Consider the following 20,772-nt stretch of genomic DNA (forward strand, 5'->3'; position numbering starts at 1 on the left):
GACTATGGGATAGGCTTACAAACTTGGGATTCCTCTTGTAGGCTATGGGTGTGCAACTTATCACTATTTGAATCCCAATTCTATCATTAAGCCCAATAGCTGAACGTAGCCTATCAGTCTACCAAGATTGCTGGCTCTGTCTACCCTGCAAGAGATATAGACGTGATTATATAAATTAAATTATTGATTATTAAATTTCATTAGTTCTAGTAATTATTATTATGACTGCATTAACTCAAGGACAAATCCCGAGTCTACTTTGACCTCAGTCTAGGAATCGAAAGGTCAAATAAATAGTCTGATCTCCGTAACTCTGTAAACAAGTTCGTTTACAAGCAACGACTTCGTAATTCACAAATTACAATTGAAAATATAAATGTTAAATAATTTTACTGTGTAAAAATTTATATTCCAAAACATTACATAGTGCACCATTAGACATTTTGTTAATAATACCTAATTATAATAATTGGCTTATATAATAAAGCTTTAGGAACATTACTGTGATATCGTTTATGTCTTTTTTACGAGCTAATTGTTTTCATTTTCTTTGTTAATTTTAGTTAATGGCCTCACTCATGTATAGATTTAATACTTTTAAACTTTTGCTGACATAAATAAATAAATAATTATATCCGGGACAAATAACACAGATTGAGTTAGCCTCGAAGTAAGTTCGAAACTTGTGTTACGAGATACTAACTCAACGATACTATATTTTATAATAAATACTTATATAGATCCAAGACCCAGGCCAATCAGAGAAAGTTCGTTAGTCATTATGCCCTGGCCGGGATTCGAACCCGGGACCTCCGGTGACACAGACAAGCGCACTACCGCTGCGCCACAGAGGCCGTCATTATTGAACATGATATTAATGTTTGTAGACGAAAATTATTTCTAAAGAAATTTCTTCCATAAGTCCCACGACAGGAAAATGTTAAGAAATTACAAAATTTTTAAAGTATTTGTTACATTAGGTATTGGAGTTTTATCATTATTGCTGCCAATTACAAATTACAGTGTAGTTTTTTATCTGAAAGAGGACAAACAATAGGCGAGTAACACGGGTCTCGTGTCATTTGTGTAATAAAATAAATTTATATGATAAAAATAATTCTGAATTGAGTCATGTTCAAGACAACGGGGTCCAGTTATTTAGTTAGGACGTCAATATATAGTTTTTTTTTATTTTATTGCACAAATCCTGTTTGAAAGTTTATTATGGAACACACTGGCCACTTAGAAAAAAAATATTATAGGTACGAGAGGAAAAAATTAAATCTTCTGTCAATTTTCAAATGAATACGCAGGGAGATTTATAATCTGTTGTATACTCTTCCCGGCTTCATACATTTATTTGATACCAACCAAATTGATTGGACAAAAACAGTACATGCCTCACCCCTCTAATCATTCCTGTCCCATGACGTCATTCATAAACCCGATAAGATCTTAACATTCTTTTCGTAAGGAGTGCTTGGCAACCAATTGATGTTTATTTTTATCCAGACAGTGTATTGTGGTATCAATTGTTCAATTAATTGAATGAGTTCGTGCCCGCACATCACTAGTATCCAATTGCTTCGTTCCATTTGGAATTGTTTTAGTTTCTAGAACCGTTAGGTTCAATTTTATGTTCTTCGGTTATGTTGTTGTTTCTATTTGGTTGTGTAAAATATCACATGTAGGTAGTTATCTTTGAATTGGCCTATTTGTAGATACCTAGTTTAATATTAGGTGTTCCTTCTTAATTTTTACTTCAAACATAGTGTGATATGATAAGTTCATATGTAATTTTCTTCTTAATATAATTCTAATTTATTTTTCAGTCGCTCAGCCTCAAGTTCAGACCACGGATCATTGTAACATGATGATTAATTAGATACATTCAAGGTTTAATTTTTATTATAACGCAAACCCGTTACATAATACTTAACGTATTTTGAAACAATTTCCAAAAAGTTACCTACTTGTGTAGTCCCTATTTTTCTTTAAAAGCGAACTACGTTCAAAACCTAAACTCATTTATCTATGAAATTTTGCCTACATAATATAGAGCACGGACGAAAGCTATTACATTCATAAGCACTCCTTGCAAGGCCCGTATTGTCTTGTATTCTCTCGTCCACATTCTATTCTAAGTTTAATTGATATTGTGAAGTTGACGTTGTTGAAGAAAATGCTGCAGTGCAGTTTGTTACCGCTTCTTCTGCACTGACGCCTTGGAAGCGGCAGTAAACTTAGTTTTAAGTAATTTATTTGACGTTAACAACCAATGTTGTTAAACCATACGTTTTGACAATTATTAAGCGATAGGAAGTATCTTATAATAATGAATAAAAATTTTGAATTTGAATTTGAGCTATTATGCGAAGCGCCATCTAGACGATAAGTAGTATAAACAAGTTTATATTCCAGTACAATTTGAAATCAAACTATTCGTTCATATGATCACGTCTATGTCCCTTGCGGGGTAGATGGAGCTAGCAGTGTTGTAAGACTGATAGGCGACGTTCAGAAGATGATAGATTGACTGATGAAATAGAAAAGAAGAAATAGATATTATCTTTGGTCAATTTAAGAATTTTAAAACTTATAACTGATTCTTACCTCGGAATTTTGTCCTCTCAAAACATGAGCGGCCAAAACCCCCGTGTTTACTGGAGAGTGCCAAGTGACGCAAGGCGAGGCGTCTCGTTTCCCGCTATTTGCGAATCGACGACCTTCGAGGACATCCGAATCCACAGATCTTGGAGTAGAGTTGTTAAATTGTCGATTATTTTGTTATCGATTGTATTAGGTGTGTTGTGTATTTTAGTGGTCTTCTTTGAGGCGATGGACAATCTGTCACTATTTGAATCTCAAATCATTAAGCCATACTTACAGCTAAAAGTCACCTTTTAGTCTTAACGAGACTATTCGCTCTGTCGACCCCGTAAGAGATACAGAGTTGAATTTATGTAAGAAATTTTACTTAAATTGATTGCATTCAAATGTCTCTGCAACAAGTTTTTAACTATCTATGATATAGACGACAGCCAAAAACACTATAGATTTTTTTATTGTTATTTCAGTCTAAGTACATGATTATATTTTTCATTTCTTCTCCTTATAAAATATTAGCTGACTCTTGTTAGTGAAGTTAAGTGGAACGTATTTCATTCATTTCTTTTCTCAGTTTTTTTTTTATTTATCTATAGTTGTTTGATATCGACTAGGACTACCCTTTCCAAATTGAAAATTAAAAAATTTGTGTTGTCTTTGGTAAGGCATTATGCCTTTGATAAGTTGGAATCTTCCATTAGCAAACCTGACTTAAATCTTATGCAAATAATTTTCTTTTGATTGTTTACATTTAATACCTACGCGCTGACAGAACAGAATTCGTTCGTATTTCAACACACAGTTTTATAAAGACAGATGTTTAATTAATGCTGAATGAATGATTCACTGTTTCTTTATTCTCAGAAACATAATGTTTACCACATGTTACAAACATTCATATAAATTGAAATTTTGTAAATAACCGCATGCATTTTTGCTTTGTTTAAAAAAATCCCTTTGAAATTAGTCTACCATAATACTTTTTAAAATAGATTTCGTAGATTTTATATTGATCTTTATGTATTAGTCTTTTTGTTATTTTCCTTATTCGTTACCAATTAAATTTTCATTGGAAATTTACCAATAAACCAAAAAAAAACTTTAGAAAACATCGTAGGGACAAACGAAAACAGTGGTCCAACACTACAAAGTAATAGAAGGTTCGTGCTCATAATGTGAATTACAAAACCTAGGATTATCCACAAGGACATTTTAGTCGGTACTCATTCATTGGTTGAACAAAAACTGGTTTTGGCCCGTCTGGCTCGAATTCTTTTATTTGTGGGCAAAATGCCATCGAGTCGATACAAAGTATCGATAGAAATCGTTATCTATACAAATATTATAAATGTGAAGGTATGTGTGTTAAACCATCTTTCACGTCAGAACCACTGAACCGATATCCATGAAATTTTGCATATAATGCACGGAATGGGGCATACGGTATGTTTCATGTGTAAGTAAATATTAACCCAAAAATCTTACTGGAGAGGAAGTTAACTTTTTAAAAGTTTTGACTCATACAACCAGTCACAACCACTTTTGACTGAATCAGTTAGTCAAAAGTACATTTAACCAGCTCCATTTGGCAAAAGTACTTTTAACTGTTATTTTAATCGAAAGTTAACTAAAGCATACGGTCAGTAATAGTAAGTTCTTTCGGCTGATAAGGAAAGAATCCTGAGCTGTGAAGCCATATTGAGCTGCAAATAAAATCAGGATTATGATATAACTAACTTTGGCTTAGTGAACTAACGGACTTAATCTTATAAGCTCCGTACAGGATTTAAAAAACCAACTTAGATGGCACTTCAAACGTCTCAACATACATACATATAATCACGTTTATATCCCTTGCGGGGTAGACAGAGCCAACAGTCTTAAATAGACTGTTAGGCCACGTTCAGCTGTTCGGCTTTATGATGGAATTGAGATTCAAATAGTGACAGGTTGCTAGCCCATCGCCTAAAAGAAGAATCCTAAGTTAAAGCCTTAGTCACCTTTTACGACATCCATGGGAATGAGATGGAGTGGTCCTATTCTTTTTTTTATTGGTGCCGGGAACCATACGGCATAACGTCTCAATCTTACATAGGTAAATATCTCACATGGTGAAATGATTGATTGATCAACTGATAAGATAATGATAAGAAAATAACAAAACATTATCACAATAAATGTATTAAGTAATGCTAAGATTAAGCTTATTTTCTGATAAAAAATAACAGAGTTTTATCATCGAATCGATATGCCGATTAGTGTCGTTTATTGTGATTCATTGTTCTTTATTTAGCAAGTACATGAAGGTCATTGCAATTTTTTTTTATAATTCGAAATTTACATAGTTTAATGCTAGAAAGCAATAAATAAAATAATGCGATTAAGAATTAATTTTTATAAGTGCTATCTTGACCCGCGACTCCGTACGTGCAGTTAAATAATAAATTTCTTTGTTGTTTGGTTTCGTACAGAACGTAAATGCAATTCCAAGATATATTTTTAATCCACAGTTTAATGTCTTTAGACAGGTATTTAATAAATTTAAACTAACAAGTCTAAAGGTGAAACTAAACGAAGCTAAGTAAAGAAATAAAAAAAAATTAAAAGTTTATTTTCGTTTACATTTAGTTATTTTATCATAAATTGTCTCAAAAATATCAGAACATTCTAATTTTGGAACCTTGGATCATAATTCCGATTATTATTGTCAGAATTTACGCGTGCCGTGTGGTTCCCGGCACCAAAAGAAAAAAGAATAGGATTTCTCCATCCCTTTCCCATGGATGCCGTAAAAGGCGACTAAGAGATTGGCTTATGAACTTGGGATTCTTCTTTTAGGCGATGGGCTAGCAACCAGTCACTATTGAATATCAATTCTATCATTAAGCAAAAAAGCTGAACGTGGCCATTTAGTTTTTTCAAGAATGTTGGCTCTGTCTACCCCGCAAGGGATATAAACGTGACCATATGTATGTAAGTATTAGTTAGCCAAACAGCTGAATGTGGCCTATCAGTCTTTATCCAAGACTGTTGGTTCGGTCTACCCTGCAAAGGATATAGACGTGATTATACATATGTATGTCGGTTTTGGGTACTCCTGACCTGACCTTACCATTTATTTATATACATTACTACATGCACGTCGGATGCGCCACATTATATGCAAATTCCCATGAGATATTTTCAATTACCCAGATATATGTACACTGTGCAATGAATGATGTTCCATTGTGCATGATAATCATCATAGTATTGTATGTAAACTGATGACGGTCATACAATACAGGGATATGGGAACTTGTCGAGAGAAACTGACAGAGTATATGACGATTTGCAGGTTAGGCTGTGAATCATTTTTAAATCATGTTAGAAGCGGACGCACAAATCTCTAAATATTAATTTTGTCTATCATTTCTGTGAGTAAAATTCATGAAAAATGGAGCAGTTAGGAAGGTACGTTGTACTGATTGTTTTTTTTTGTTTTTTTTTTGTTTAGATAGGATAAGGTTATCTTCCGGAAATTTCTTTCCAGCCTATCACGTCATGTGATACGTTGGTTAGGTAATGATTATTTTTATTTTTTTTTGGTTTGAAGTGGAACTTATTTGAACACATAGTGCCTATGGCGTATTAAGTACGTCGGTACAAATTTTTTTTTAATCTATGGTGTCAAGCAAGTTTCCTATAGATGTCTTATGATGTCCATAGTGTTAAACATCTCATTAAAGTTGGACGTAGGCTTTCCTAAAAATTCTTTAGAAATAATGCAGTATAGTTTGTATACGAGACACTAATATAAGTTATAGGGTTTTTTTTTATAGAAAATATTTTGTAGCTTTAACATACCTAACGTTGATCAAAGCAAAACAACGGCTTAAAGTCAATGACCGTTCACCTTTATAAGTAATATCCTTTACAAAAACTTGTTTTGATATTTATGTTTAATATCTCAAGAAGATTGCAGGCAAAGACATGAAATACAACACGTCTTTATAATTTACGGGGGACAAAGTTAATACTCTCGAAAAGACTCGACGGTGTTCAGCTGGATGGCTGAAGTTAAGATAGAGTCAAATTGACTTCAACTTAGCAGTGAAAGTCAAAAAGTGTGCAATCAGCTGATTCCAATTTGTGATGAAAGTTAGAATTTTAAGTTTTTATACTGCCGTCATTTTCTATTTGAAGATTTTAGTATTGGCCCAAGTTATCCGGAAAATTTGCTGATGTTTAAAAAGCCAATTTGTATAAGGAAGTGGGATCATGTATGTTTACCTTATTACTTATCTTTATGATTCAGTCATCATCAGTACCTATCGTTTAACACTTAAATGATGATATAAAGGAAAGGCTAATATACTTGGGATTCTTGTAGGCGGTCGGCTAGCAACCTGTCACTGTTTGAATCTCAATTCCATCACTAAGCCATGCATTTGAACGTGACCTTTCAGTAGCAGGTTCAAAATCAAAATCAAATTAAAAAATTTTATTCATTTTTATAGGACACTTCATATCACTTAATTGTCATATCTTTTGGTTTCACAAAGACGTCAAATACCTATGTATATTACTTACTACAAGGGATGTAGACTATATGTATGTATGATTTTAAATACTAGGTAAGTATTTAACAAATAAAAATACAAGATGCATGTATTTAAATACATTGTTATCCTTTTAAACTAGTTTAAGTACCTACGCATTACGCATATGAACTCATAATCCAAATTATACCCACTTATTATACTAACTCTAAGTGGGTTACTAAACTAATGATATGTTATCCTAAATTGTTTACATTCTTAAACTCTCTTATACGAGTACTATAAGTTAACTATGTACTTACCTAATGTTTCATTGATTAGTTTCGCTCAATTTTCAAAGTTCATTTGTATTTCGATTACATTTTAAGAAAACCGTACTTTCTTACTTAGTTGGGTTCTCACAGGTAAGTATTTTTATATTCGTGTTATTTTTTTAAGCAGAAACTTAAATTAGAAAGAAGCTTATATTTATTTATAATATTATAAATGCGAAGAATGCTTTTACGCGAAAACTATTGAACGGATTTTTATAATACAGTAAAGTTAAAATTTATAAAGATTTAAAGCTGACGAAGACGCGGGTAACAGGTAGTCATTTCTCATTTCCGACACAAAAAGAGAATTAAAATTAGTTTCGGCTAAGTCTGGTATCTTCTGGTGTAGGTACTGGTAATTCAGGTCAGGTCAGCTCATTGATCGGACATTGGTGAAAACTGGACCGATTGGGTTCTTGATTGACTGCTTCCTTGACTCTATGAGAGCTCTAGTTTCCTGTTATGTTAAAGTACTTGGTGTAAATTTAACGACTTTTAAAAATAGGTACCTAGGTATTTGTGTAAAGTGTTAGAAATCATAGAGATAAAAAAAAGTTTGGCGTGTGGTTCAATAGAAAAATGAATAGGACCACTCCATCTCTTTCCCTTGGATGTCGTAAAAGGCGACTAAGGGATATGCCTATATACTTGTGATTCCTTTTTTAGGCGATCGGCTAGCAACCTGTCACTATTCGAATCTTAATTCTATCATTAAGCGAGTAAAGTGGAGTAGTTCTATTATAAAGCGTCAGAAACCACACGGATAATCGTTGTAGTTAAATAAATAATACTAGCAATCAAATCTTATCTAAATTTTAGTGTCACACTTTAAGAATAATCTTGTTTATTTTTTTTTAAGGTAGAATTAGTTATTTGAGAAAAACATAATAAAACATTTTTACTTATTAATGTTCTGATTGGAGTTATAAGCCGTTGACTGTACCTACAATGGCGACAATGATATGCATTCGTTGTCGACTCACGGCGCATCCTTGCTATCAAACAATAGGCTGTTTTATATGCAACTGTCATGGTGACGCTATTCAGAGGTTGTGCTAGTCAAAATATTTACTTAATGGTGGTGTGTTCCACAATGTTTACGAGTATATTTATGTGGTCAAAAGTTCAATTGAGCAATATTTGATTAGTTGGAAATGCTCCTTTAACTGGTCAGGTTATATGATAATAACTAGCAAAATAAAAAATATATGAACGAATCCAATCTCCAATTTCTTATTTTTTCACAATTAATGCCAAAACAAGCAAAAGGAATATTTAATTTAGTTAATTTTAAGTTAAGGTTGAGATTCGCCCGCGTAAATTTCGCTATAGGTACTTATTCTATGACTTCACACAAAAGTTCACAAAACAACATGTACCTAAATATACGTCTTACACCCAATATTTTATTATTACTTATTTATTAGACATTGAATTATAATGTTTCACCCTGTTACTGTATTGCGTAGCAAATCTTAAGAAAACAAACATTCCAATGTTGTTTGAAGTCGGTTGAAAATTGTATAAGTCATTAAAATGCTAAAAAAATGTCTACAGTTTTATGATACGAAGTCATAAGTCCTCATAGCATTTGCCGCCAATAATTTATATTTTATTACGCAAATGTGTCAAGACCGTTTCCAGCACACGTGTCTCTGGCCGACGTCCAAAGTCTCGCGTTTCCGAAAAGCAGACAAACTTACGTAAAGCGTAGGTGTCAGCTGAAAATAAACGTCAAAATAAACTTTTAGTATTGTCAAAACGCCAGGGAAATAAGAAAGAAGAAAAAAAATTATTGGTTTTTTATCAATGCCCCGGGTTCGAATCCCAGCCAGGGCACGATGTGATACTAATAAGAATGAATGCCAAAAAAAAAGAGAAAAAAAATCTATTAATTTGTCCACATTTCTATATTTAGTATGTATAATTGTGAAATTGACGTTATTGAAGAATATGCTGCATTGCAGTTTGTTACCGCTTCTTCTGCACTGACGTTTTAGAAGCGGCAGTAAACCTAGTTTTAAGTAATTTATTTGATGTTAACCAATGTCGTGAATCCAAAAGATATGACAATTATTGAGTGATGTTGAAATGTCCCATAATAAATAATGGATAAAAATTTGGAATTTGAAAAACGAACTTTCTCTGATTAGCCTGGGTTTTGGATTGTCTTTTATAAGTTTTTATTATAAATATAGTATCGTATCACAATTTAAATCTCGAGTTTACTTCGAGACTAACTAAACCTGTGTAATCTGGCTCATATTATAAGTATTTATTTATTAAATTTTCATTTTGAGCTAACACCATGTTGAACATGTTTAAATCCGTATTTATAGGTAATTTACCTTTCATAACATCCACAACAAAAAGATAAAGTAGTTATAACCTAATCTTAAGTAAAAAAAAACCCAATAGTTGACTGGTAGATAATGCTTCTAGCATTAAGTCCGCCAATTGTGCTATAGGTACATTTGTTTGTTTGTTTGTAAACTCTTTATTGCATTAAGAAATATAACAAAAAAAAAACAATCGTTGGATGAAAGGCCACGTTATCGGCTGTTTGGCTGAATATTGAGATTTAAAAAGTAAAAATTTGCCTTTCCCTTAGTCGTCTTTTACGACATGGTCCTATTCTAAAAGTGCCGGGAACCACACGGCACACAATTTAAATATATTATAAACACAGATAGGAAAATCCAAATGTTTTGAAAATTATCTTCATTATCATACTTAAGATACATGAGTAGATATCATCTATATAGCTCAGATATCACCTGATAAATGTTGCAATCTTGTTATTTTGATTGTCCTTTGACACCATCTTGATTTATTGATCAATCTTATTGAAAAAAAAGCTACTCATTATAATTATGTAAGTATCATAAAAAGTAAGGGATATACCTAGACGTGATTATATGTATGTTTATGCCCGTACCCCTGATTGGCTTTTACAAAACTTTATTTGCACGGGAAGTGAAAAACAAACGTTAGCAAAATACCTAACTAAGTAAACACATAATACATTTTTAAATTTCTCACTTCACTTAAAAAAACCAAATAATAATAAGTATTCTTAGGTTTCAATATAATAGTACCTACTACATACTAATTTCTCGCAATAATTCATCAATAAGACAAAAAAAAAACGAAAAACTAGGTAGGTATTTATAAATTGTAATAATCATATGTTGAAGAAATAAACTCAATATTTATTTGGTGAACAAAACTTTGTTCACCAAATAAATATTGAGTTTATTTCTTCAAATAAACTGCCAAGTCAGTCGAACATAATCTACAACAGATAATCCTACTACTATTATAAAGGCGAAAGTTTGTATGGATGTATGGATGTTTGTTACTCTTTCACGCAAAAACTACTGAACCGATTACCATGAAATTTGGTATGTAGGTAGCTGAAGACCCAGAATAACATATAGGCTACTTATCCCGGAGTTCCAGCGGGATTTATAGGGTTTCCATGCGGACGAAGTCGCGGGCGGCCTCTAGTGTAAAATAATCCAGCAGTCTGCTCGACAGCTCATCATTATGCGCTAAACCAAGGCTGGACATCGACCTATCAAGGCCGAACTATGTAGGCTTAGGAGTGGCAGGTTATCTGTTAAATAGCAAAACAAGATTGTTTTGGTTAGAATACACATACCTACAAACATATAATCACTTATATCTATGTATATCTGTCTATGACAGAGCCAACAGACTTGAAAAGACTGAAAGGCCACGTTGCTAGCCGATGTCCTATAAGATGAATCTCAAGTTTATTAGCCATTCCCTTAGTCGCCTTTTACGATATCCATGGGAAAGTGATGGAGTGGCCCTATTCTAAATGCAGAGAACCTCAATGTTTGAACAACTTTAAGATATACTTTTATATATGTACTAGCTTTGGCTGCGACTTGCCGATTCCGTGGGATTTTTATAAATCCTTTCTCAAGCCATCAAGTCTCCAATACATCAGTTACAAAAATCGCACTTCGTGTTTGGCGGCTTTTGGCACTAATATGGTATACTATCATCTATACTATACTTAATATTATAAAGCTGAATAGTTTGTTTGTTTGAACGCGCTAATCTCAGGAACTACTGGTGCAAATTGAAAACTTCTTTTTGTGTTGAATATACCATTTATCGAGGAACGCTTAAGGCTATATAACATCACGCTGCAACTTGTAGGAGCGATGAAATGATGGAAAATGTGAAAAAAAAAAAAGCTTATTCATCCTTGAGGGCTTCAATGATGCCCAAAATAACTATTTCACGCGAACGAAGTCGCAGGCACAACTAGTTAATGTTAATGCTATCTTAAACGGGGTATGCCACTCAGTTGAGAGAGAAATTCGGAAATTATACAGTATAGGTATAAATACCTAAGTTTTGAAAACAGTCACATAAAATAATAATAAAGTTTGATTAGATTTTTATTGATTAGGTTAATATAGCTGTTCCGTTTGAAACAGATTATCGTAAGGCAACTTACAGGCGTCGATAGCCACCTTCAGGTCAGCACCTCACCTCGAGTTCATCGTCTCAGCTCGATTCCAACCTCGGCCCAACCGGTTATGTCTCAACCGAGTTAGCTCCTTTCGAATGCCTGTACGGTCTAAGTTTTAGAATGTTATTTTTATCTGTACCTACTAATATTATAAAGCTGAAGAGTTTGTTTTTTTGAACGCGCTAATCTCAGGAACTACTGGTTCGAATTGAAAAATTCTATGTGTTGAATAGACCATTTATCGAGGAAGGCTTTAGGCTATATAACATCACGCTACAACTATTAGGAGCGAAGAAATAATGGAAATAGTGAAAACCGGGGTAACTTATTCATCCCTGAGGGTGTGGCGCCATCTCTACGCCACTCGTCAACAACATCAAATCACACAACAACTGTCAATCATCTCGAAGAAATCGACGCGCTCAGCCAATAGCAGCGAAGAATCTAAGACGCGATTTCAAAGATTTCACGGATTGGAGCTATATATACAACCTCCGACACAACATCGTCGGAGCCGCGGTTCCCCAGGCATAACACCTAGCCTGGCGGAAGATCTTCCCTTTGGTGGCGGTCGAGCCGAATCATCGCTCCCGCTACATTGGTGACCCCGACGTGATCGGAAGCAACCTTCTCCATCATCAATCAACTTCAATCCTCAGCATCACTCCTCACTCTGCAAACAGTCTCACAGCAAGCCAGCAACTGGGTATCGCAGCAGGTCCATCGCAGCCGACTCACCGAGCTTCCTGGTCCTGTCTCCACCCGCACTCACTCTCATCGACTTCAGCGACCGACGCATCTACCGCAGCCCACGCCTGGATCTCTTCGACGGCCGCTCTTCTCTCCAGCGTGGCAGCTCTGCACGATTTCTCCCGGCGCCAACAAGTCGACTTCGCTCTCTTCTGTCTCGACTCACCGCAGACTACGAGCAACGCAACGGCTCACTCCTGACTCACTAAGACTTCGAGCAACTTCCGACTCACTGGAAGACAACTGGCACTTGCAAGCTACTGAAGCACAGATTGCACAGCAAGATCAAGACTTCAGACCTCCGGTCTTGGGGGGGAGTACTGTGGCGCCATCTCTACGCCACTCGTCAACAACATCAAATCACACAACAACTGTCAATCATCTCGAAGAAATCGACGCGCTCAGCCAATAGCAGCGAAGAATCTAAGACGCGATTTCAAAGATTTCACGGATTGGAGCTATATATACAACCTCCGACACAACATCGTCGGAGCCGCGGTTCCCCAGGCATAACACCTAGCCTGGCGGAAGATCTTCCCTTTGGTGGCGGTCGAGCCGAATCATCGCTCCCGCTACAAGGGCTTCAATGATGCCCAAAATAACTATTCTATAAAAGATAGTTAAGGATATTTCTTTTCAAGAAGCCGAACACAGTTTGGAGCAATTATAAAAATTGATTCAATTGTTTTTGCCTTACAACTCAGGCTTTCGTTCGTGGACCGCGTTGCAATAAGGTTTTTGGCCATCAAATTTCAAGCTAGCATAACAGGCTATACTATATTTAGGTATCTTAGTGTAATCACACACAAATCACGAAGCAATAACATCTTTCTTGAACTTCAGATTTATGTCTACTACTTAGTGGACGCTTATGTAAAGCGAAAAATCCAATTTTCATTCCCACAGGGATTGTGGAGTGCCCTTTTTGCGTACCCATAGATCCCATAATTATTATAGGACGTCAGTCAGGATTAACTGCTTCTTCATATATAGATCAATATATATATTATAAGTGCCGTGTGTGTTCGGCGGACCAATAAAAAAAATAATTTTCCGTTTCTTTCCATGGATGTCGTAAAAGGCGACCAAGGGATTGGCTTATAAACTTGGGATGCTTCTTATAGGCGATGGGCCAGCAATATGTCATTATTTGAATCTCAATTCTATTATAATGCCATACAAGTGAACGTGGACGAACTTAATATACATTTAGATAAAGACTTTCTGTACCTAAGACTGTAAACCTTTAAATTTTTACTCTATAAACTCAATCCTTTATAACTGTTTATAAGAAACATAAATTATTGTGAAGCAAAGTCATAAAATGAAAGATATGGTTTCCGTCAGCGATATTAGACGAAATTTTATTAACTTTAGATATTTACATAAAGATTTTTTGCATCTGTTTCATTTATTGCTTATAGATTGTATTTGCAAAAGTAAATAATAAAAAAAATACCTACTCTTGAAAATATTAGGTATTTAAAATTGCTTTTAGACTGGTTCACGATAAAATCAGAACAAATTCTTGAGTAAATATAACGACTCTTGAAACCAAAGGCCTTAGAATAACTTTATACCTACCTCTATGGTCCTTTGTCTGAGACTACCTCTATTATACTTAATACAGAATATTAAAAAGTACCTAAGTACTATGTATATACTTAGATTAGAGGTGAAAACGTATTTGCCATATGTAAGCGGGAAGAAACTAGCGTCAATAAGGTGTTGCCTGTTAATAATTTAACAAAAATAATTCTTAACAATATGGCCACCTTTTGCTATTTATTGTTATTGTTGCAATCACTTTAATATGGCATATGTACCTATGTGTTAACGAAAATTATTCATAATAATATGTATGACCTTTTTCTATTCATTATTTATTGCCATGAACAAAGCAATCACAACATACGGCATATTATTATGTGTTATCTTCTCTCTCTCTCTACACCTTTCGGTTACCCTGAAATACAGAAAGAGATAGAAGATTGAATGGGTCTGATTATACTCGAATAGAACTACAGTAGTCAATTGTGTCAAGGTGAATTCAGGGATGGTCGTAATTTTATCACCCCATTTATTTTCCGCGAGGCCGTTGTAAAAATAAATCACTTTTGGGAGTGTCGCGCTCTCGCTTGCCTACTTACCATTTTACACGATACTTTTGCCTGACTAAGTATCGGCAGGGAACCTTTCATCCCGGTAAAAACTATAATTCCCGTGGGATTAGCGAAAAACCTGTATTATTTTGTAGGTGGCTTAATTTTTTTGAATATTTCTCAGATACTTAGTCGTTTCGTATAAGGTTTTACTGTCAATCGTTTTACTGAAATTATGGGTAACTTTGATTTTTAGATGAATATTATATACTAGCTATATTAAAACTAGATAATTATGCACTTTTAGTTACATACATACATCTTTGATTTATTACTATAGCCTCAATTTCTTGTGTTCGTCTCTCATTAGCCAAACTTTAAATATCATAAAATGTTATCTGTAAGCGTGTTTGCTCTACTTTCGCCTAATGTTAGTTTTATCGTTAAAACAGTTTTAGAATTAATGGATTTAGGAATTAATTTATAATAGCAATTTAGATACGTCAGACGAAACACGCGCCACTTTATTTGGGAAATATTTTTTTTTGTTAATAATAAAATTTTGTAAGAAATCTATTATAACATCAGACTAATAATTTGGATTATATTATTTTAAGGAATATTGAAATTTGTTAATTTTGTGACTAAAATATAACTGATTTAAGTATGTTTTTTTTTTGTTTCAGGTCAATTTTTTGAGGCATATTCAAATGTTGGCAACACTAGCAGTTTGAATCTTCATGCCAACGGAGCATACGGAATTCCGGAGATCAGGACTAAACAAAAGTGAAGTTTTCAAGACGCTGAGATCGAGGACTAGCCGGTCCTTGATGTACTCGACAAGTTACAAGCTTTGCGCCCAAAAACTTTACTTGACTAAGAGACCCTGTCGCTATTCCGCTAGAGACCCAAGATTAAGACACTGGTCCAGAGAATTCTTCTCTTACACTTACAACCAATCTCTTCATTGGTTCTAATCGATTCGACAGAATCGTCCTTTAGAGGATTGACTTAGAAACTCAAGTACGTACGCGACGAGTACTTTCAAACAGGTCGTCTCAAAGACTAATGGACACTGAAAGAGTCTATTCAAATGGAGTTCCAGGTAAAGAGAAAACGATCAAATATGAACACAAAGTACCGTCTGAAGAGGAGAAGACTACGTCTCCTCTCCTTAATAAAATCAATGACTTCAAGTACATTGATGAAAAAGATGACAAATTAGAGCGAGATGTGAAGGACGAAAAGCCTAAAGAAGATCTCAACAAAGTGAATTCTATGAAAACGGATTCACATTCACCTAAAAATTCTTTAGCTGTGGGATATAAAAATGAGAAACACGACGATGATGCCACTTCAAATAATGAAGGGGTTAAATTCTTTGGTTTGGGAGAGGTTGATAGTATCTGTTCAAGTAAACCTCCAGAACAGCCACCGCAAATACCGGACGGCGGATGGGGTTGGGTAGTAGTGGCCGCATCTTTCTTGATTGCAACTGTGGCTGATGGATTAGCATTTTCCTATGGATTGATGCACGACAAATTCGTTGACCATTTTGGCCAATCAGAAGCAAAGACTTCGGTGATTGGCAGTTTATTTATCTCCGTCCCTTTGATAGCAGGACCAATAATGAGCGCATTGGTAGATCGCTATGGTTGCAGGAATATGACTATTCTGGGTGGTGTAGCTTCTACAATTGGATTTGTAGCAGCTTCATTGAGCAATTCTGTTGAGGTGCTATACGTGACTTATGGCCTGATGGCTGGAATTGGAATGGGTTTATTATACGTTACAGCCGTAGTATCTATAGCGTATTGGTTTGAAAAACGAAGAAATTTAGCTGTAGGTTTAGGTTCTTGTGGAGTTGGCTTCGGAACGTTCGTTTATTCACCTCTTACTACTTATTTATTAGAAGAGTATGGATGGAGAGGTGCCTTGTTACTTCTCGCTGGTACAGTTCTTAACGTTTGCATTTGTGGTGCTGTAATGAGAGACCCTGAATGGTTAATACTGGAACAAAAGAAGCAGAGGAAATTGAATCATGCAAAGAAAGCATCAAGTTCTGTATCAATATCAGCAAGATCGGCCAGATCCGGTGGCACAGATTCAGTATATCCAGGAATAGAGGAACTTAAAACTCTAATGAAGAGTGGGGAAACACCGGAATATATTTTGACCACTTTGGTAGCTTCAATAGCTGAAGCAGAAAATCTGGAAGCTACAACAAAACAAAATACAGATTTATCCCACCACAAAGTCAGCTCCGTCGTTAACTTGCCCACATTTTTGAGGCAAAGCGAAAGGGTAAATATATTTTCTTAGTAAACTTTGGCTTTATTTTTTCAAAATACCTACCTATAAAGTACAAATTAAATAATTTGTATGTAAAAGGGACTATAACTTTAGTTAACAATAATGTTTTTCTTTTCATTACAGCTACCAGTTGAAGTTTTAGAACAATTATCAGCTAACAAACGCCTCTACAACATCGTATTACAAAATTATCCTTCCCTTCTGGCATTGAGAAGCAACTCTGAACAAAAACTCCCTATAGAACCTGCTCCAGAAGCGGCTAAGAGTAAACCAGTGACCATGTCTATGAAACTCAAACTGAAGAAGAAACAGAAGAAAGATTTTGAAACGAAGCTGGAGAAAGTGAGAGAGAAACTTCTACAGCCTATTCCTGAGAATAAAACTCCAGTGATACCACCGAGGCAAGATTGGTTATCGCGACAACTAAATACCGATCATCATTATTTGAGAGACATAAGGGTGCACCGTAATTCTATTATGCATAGAGGAGCTATGATGAATATTGCTAAGTATAAATTGCGAGCCTCATCCTGTCCTGATATTTACAGAAATTCCATGTGGTCGGTAGAAGATGATCAAGAAGAGAAGGTAAGTAAATTAGCATGTTTCATGTTAACTAGATATATGAATTTAAGTAATTTTACACTGATGATTCTGTAAGAATAGTTTTACCTTATATTAATCACCAATGACGATGTTTGTGTTGATGTTTAATATGTCTTTTCAGACATGTCTCCGCCGCATGCTCGACACGATCAAAAAGACATTCGACTTTAACATGTTCACGGAGTTCCACTTCCTCATGATGAATCTCTCAACTCTTGTTTTGTTCATCTGGTTCATTGTTCCTTACTTCTACATCGCCAACTTTATGGAGAAGAGCGGTTACCCCGCGTCTGACGGCAGTTGGATGCTCAGTGTTTTTGGGGTCGCTAATATCATTGGTATTGTAAGTATACTTTCGTTTTATACTACTTAAAATTATTTAGTTTATGATGAATTATATAATTTTTATTTTCGTGATTAAATTTAACATTCATGCCATGAATGAATTTGAATTTCGGCCATGGTCCTGGGCACGTCTTAAAAATTATAACAAAATAATGTATCTTTACATACATACATATAATCACGCAGGTTGCTAGCCCATCGCCTAAAAGAAGAATCCCAAGTTTATAAGCCTACCCCTTAGTCGCCTTTTACGACATCCATGGGAGAGAGATGGAATGGTCCTATTCTTTTTTCTATTGGTGCCGGGAATTACACGGCGCAATCAAATCAATAATGTATCTGTAAATGATCTATTTGGAAATTATATTTATCTAAGGGTTTTGCATAAAATTCCTCCATGTTATCGTTATTCTTATAGTACTTATTCAGGCATTAACTTATAACTGTTTCTAAAATTTTCAGGTGGGTCTCGGTTGGATTGGTGATCTTCCTTGGGTCAACATAACCAAGACCTACGCCCTTTGCCTGGTCATCTGCGGTGGAAACATCGTTCTGTTCCCCCTCCTCATCGGATGGTTGGACCCCCACCACCCAGCTAGTTTCTACGCCATAGCCTGCAACGCAGTCATGTTCGGCCTTATGTTCTCCAGCTCATACTCTTACACTCCAAGCATTTTGGTAGAGCTGATCGCCTTGGAAAGATTCACTATGGCTTACGGTCTAGTTTTGCTGAGTCAAGGTGTTGGACATCTAGTTGGTCCGCCTATGGCTGGTAAGATATTAACACTTTTTCTGTAATTAAGTTTTGTATGTAATTTTATACGTGGTATTTTTTGTTTATTTTGAAAACACTGAAAAGCAACAAATAATCTCTTACAACTAGTTTATTATTTTTAATTTTCCCTCGTTGAATCATTAAAAATTCATGTCAAATGTTTTATCTACGCTATTTGTGAACTCTGACGCCTACATTTGATTTAAATTAAATCGATTAGTTTTGAGAAAAATAACCATAAATCGATTCAAGAACAAGGCTTAAAGATTTAAAGACTTCCTTTATTCTATTCTTTTTTGTTACTTAGCTGTAAATCTTCCAAAATTACTTATAAATGAATTAATAAAAAGGAGATCTTCCATTAACCTATTTCACGATGTAATTTCAGGTGCACTCAAAGACATAACCGGGTATTGGGACGCAGCATTCTACGTCGCCGGTGTTTGGGTCATCATCTCTGGTTTACTCGTTGCTGTAATACCTTACACCAAGAACTTTAGGATGTGTGGTAATGCCCCCCTCGCGAAGGATGCAGCTGGTGAACCGGATCCTAATATTAAGATCATTATAGCGCATTAACATCATGAACAGAAAATTAATCATCACCTTTGTAGTCCGATATGAATAATACACCAAACACTATTATGGTGGGTCTATCAAATTGTTAAGCAATGCCGTGTTAATATATATGCACAGGGTAGGCAATTTACGATTGATATAAAATTGAGACAAGTATTTTATTGTAACAATTTGTCGATGTATATTTATGAAAAGATTTTCATCTTTGCTATAGATACTCATATCGGACATTAGAAGAGTATCAATGATTCTTGTGATCACTGCAAAATCACTTAGAATATTATAACTCAATATTGTAGCTTTATTACAAAATAAAGTGCCTTAGAAGGTTATATTAAAGTTTTGTGCGTTCGTGGATATTGTGGATCAGATAGGTTAAAACGAAAGTAATTTATATTTATTTAGATAATTATATGATTCATGCGGTTTCAGTGTGATAAATAGATTAGATTTGTATTTGTATCAGTGTTCGCATGTACTTCCATCGGTTCTGAAACTCCAAAAATATTTTGGAAATTTCTAAAAGCTGGAATATAAAGCACATAAAAAATAATCATGATTATTCATATTCGTAGACACCTGTTTACAATTAAGTAGGCAAAACAGTAAAATAATAATGTTCATTTGTCAAGTAATTTATAAACTAACGGGCTGAGAGAAGAAATCCTTCTGAGAGTAAAAATTAAGGGAGAGAAAAAATATAATTATTAGATATACAACATAATTATTTTTAACAAGTTTCTTAAAAATATAATTCAATCATTATTATCGTAGTTATTGCCTTTCTCCATATCCATTTTTATTTGTAAGTTAATTTTAATTGTTTTCTAAGAGTGACACTGCGTGCCTAGTTTATATCCGTGTTTTGTAGTATTTCACTTATTTATTTTTTAGTTTATAATTATTATGGATAATGCAAATAAGATAATGCAAATCAAATGAACACAAGTGACACAATAAGCATACTTAATAAAAAAATACAGGTACTCTTAAACGATTATAATCAGACTTTTTGAAATGTGTTCACATCTTATATTTTTGTGCAGTAGTATTTAGACAACAGGAAGTAGGTACTTATGAAGTAAAGTAATAGTGTGGCGACTATTTATAAAAAAAAATTGTCCTATTCTGCCTTAGATTGTGATGATGATAATTATGATACTACCTACCTACGAATTTATTTTTATATTGCATTCGAAAAGTATTGTAGCGTAAGAGTTTTATCTACTTACTTACTTAGAAAGTAACTTAAGGTATACGATATAATCTTATTAAAATTGTAAGGAAATAAAATAAATGTTTGCGATTTTATGATGGGAAGTTATTA

General features: G+C 34.5%; 1 protein-coding gene across 1 annotated transcript in view; it reads left to right on the forward strand.

Moving 5' to 3' along the window:
• Positions 1-20,756, forward strand: part of LOC106142672 (monocarboxylate transporter 14) — a 31,618-nt gene extending 10,862 nt beyond the window's left edge. The window contains exons 2-6 of the mRNA XM_060946990.1: positions 15,514-17,131; positions 17,264-17,728; positions 17,868-18,089; positions 18,554-18,863; positions 19,255-20,756. Coding sequence (XP_060802973.1) covers positions 15,896-17,131; positions 17,264-17,728; positions 17,868-18,089; positions 18,554-18,863; positions 19,255-19,445 — 2,424 coding nt within the window. The 5' untranslated portion in view covers positions 15,514-15,895 and the 3' untranslated portion in view covers positions 19,446-20,756. The remainder of the gene's footprint in view (positions 1-15,513; positions 17,132-17,263; positions 17,729-17,867; positions 18,090-18,553; positions 18,864-19,254) is intronic.
• Positions 20,757-20,772: the final 16 nt, after the last annotated feature.

Source organism: Amyelois transitella, chromosome 12, assembly GCF_032362555.1.
Source record: "Amyelois transitella isolate CPQ chromosome 12, ilAmyTran1.1, whole genome shotgun sequence".
Classification (NCBI taxonomy): domain Eukaryota; kingdom Metazoa; phylum Arthropoda; class Insecta; order Lepidoptera; family Pyralidae; genus Amyelois; species Amyelois transitella.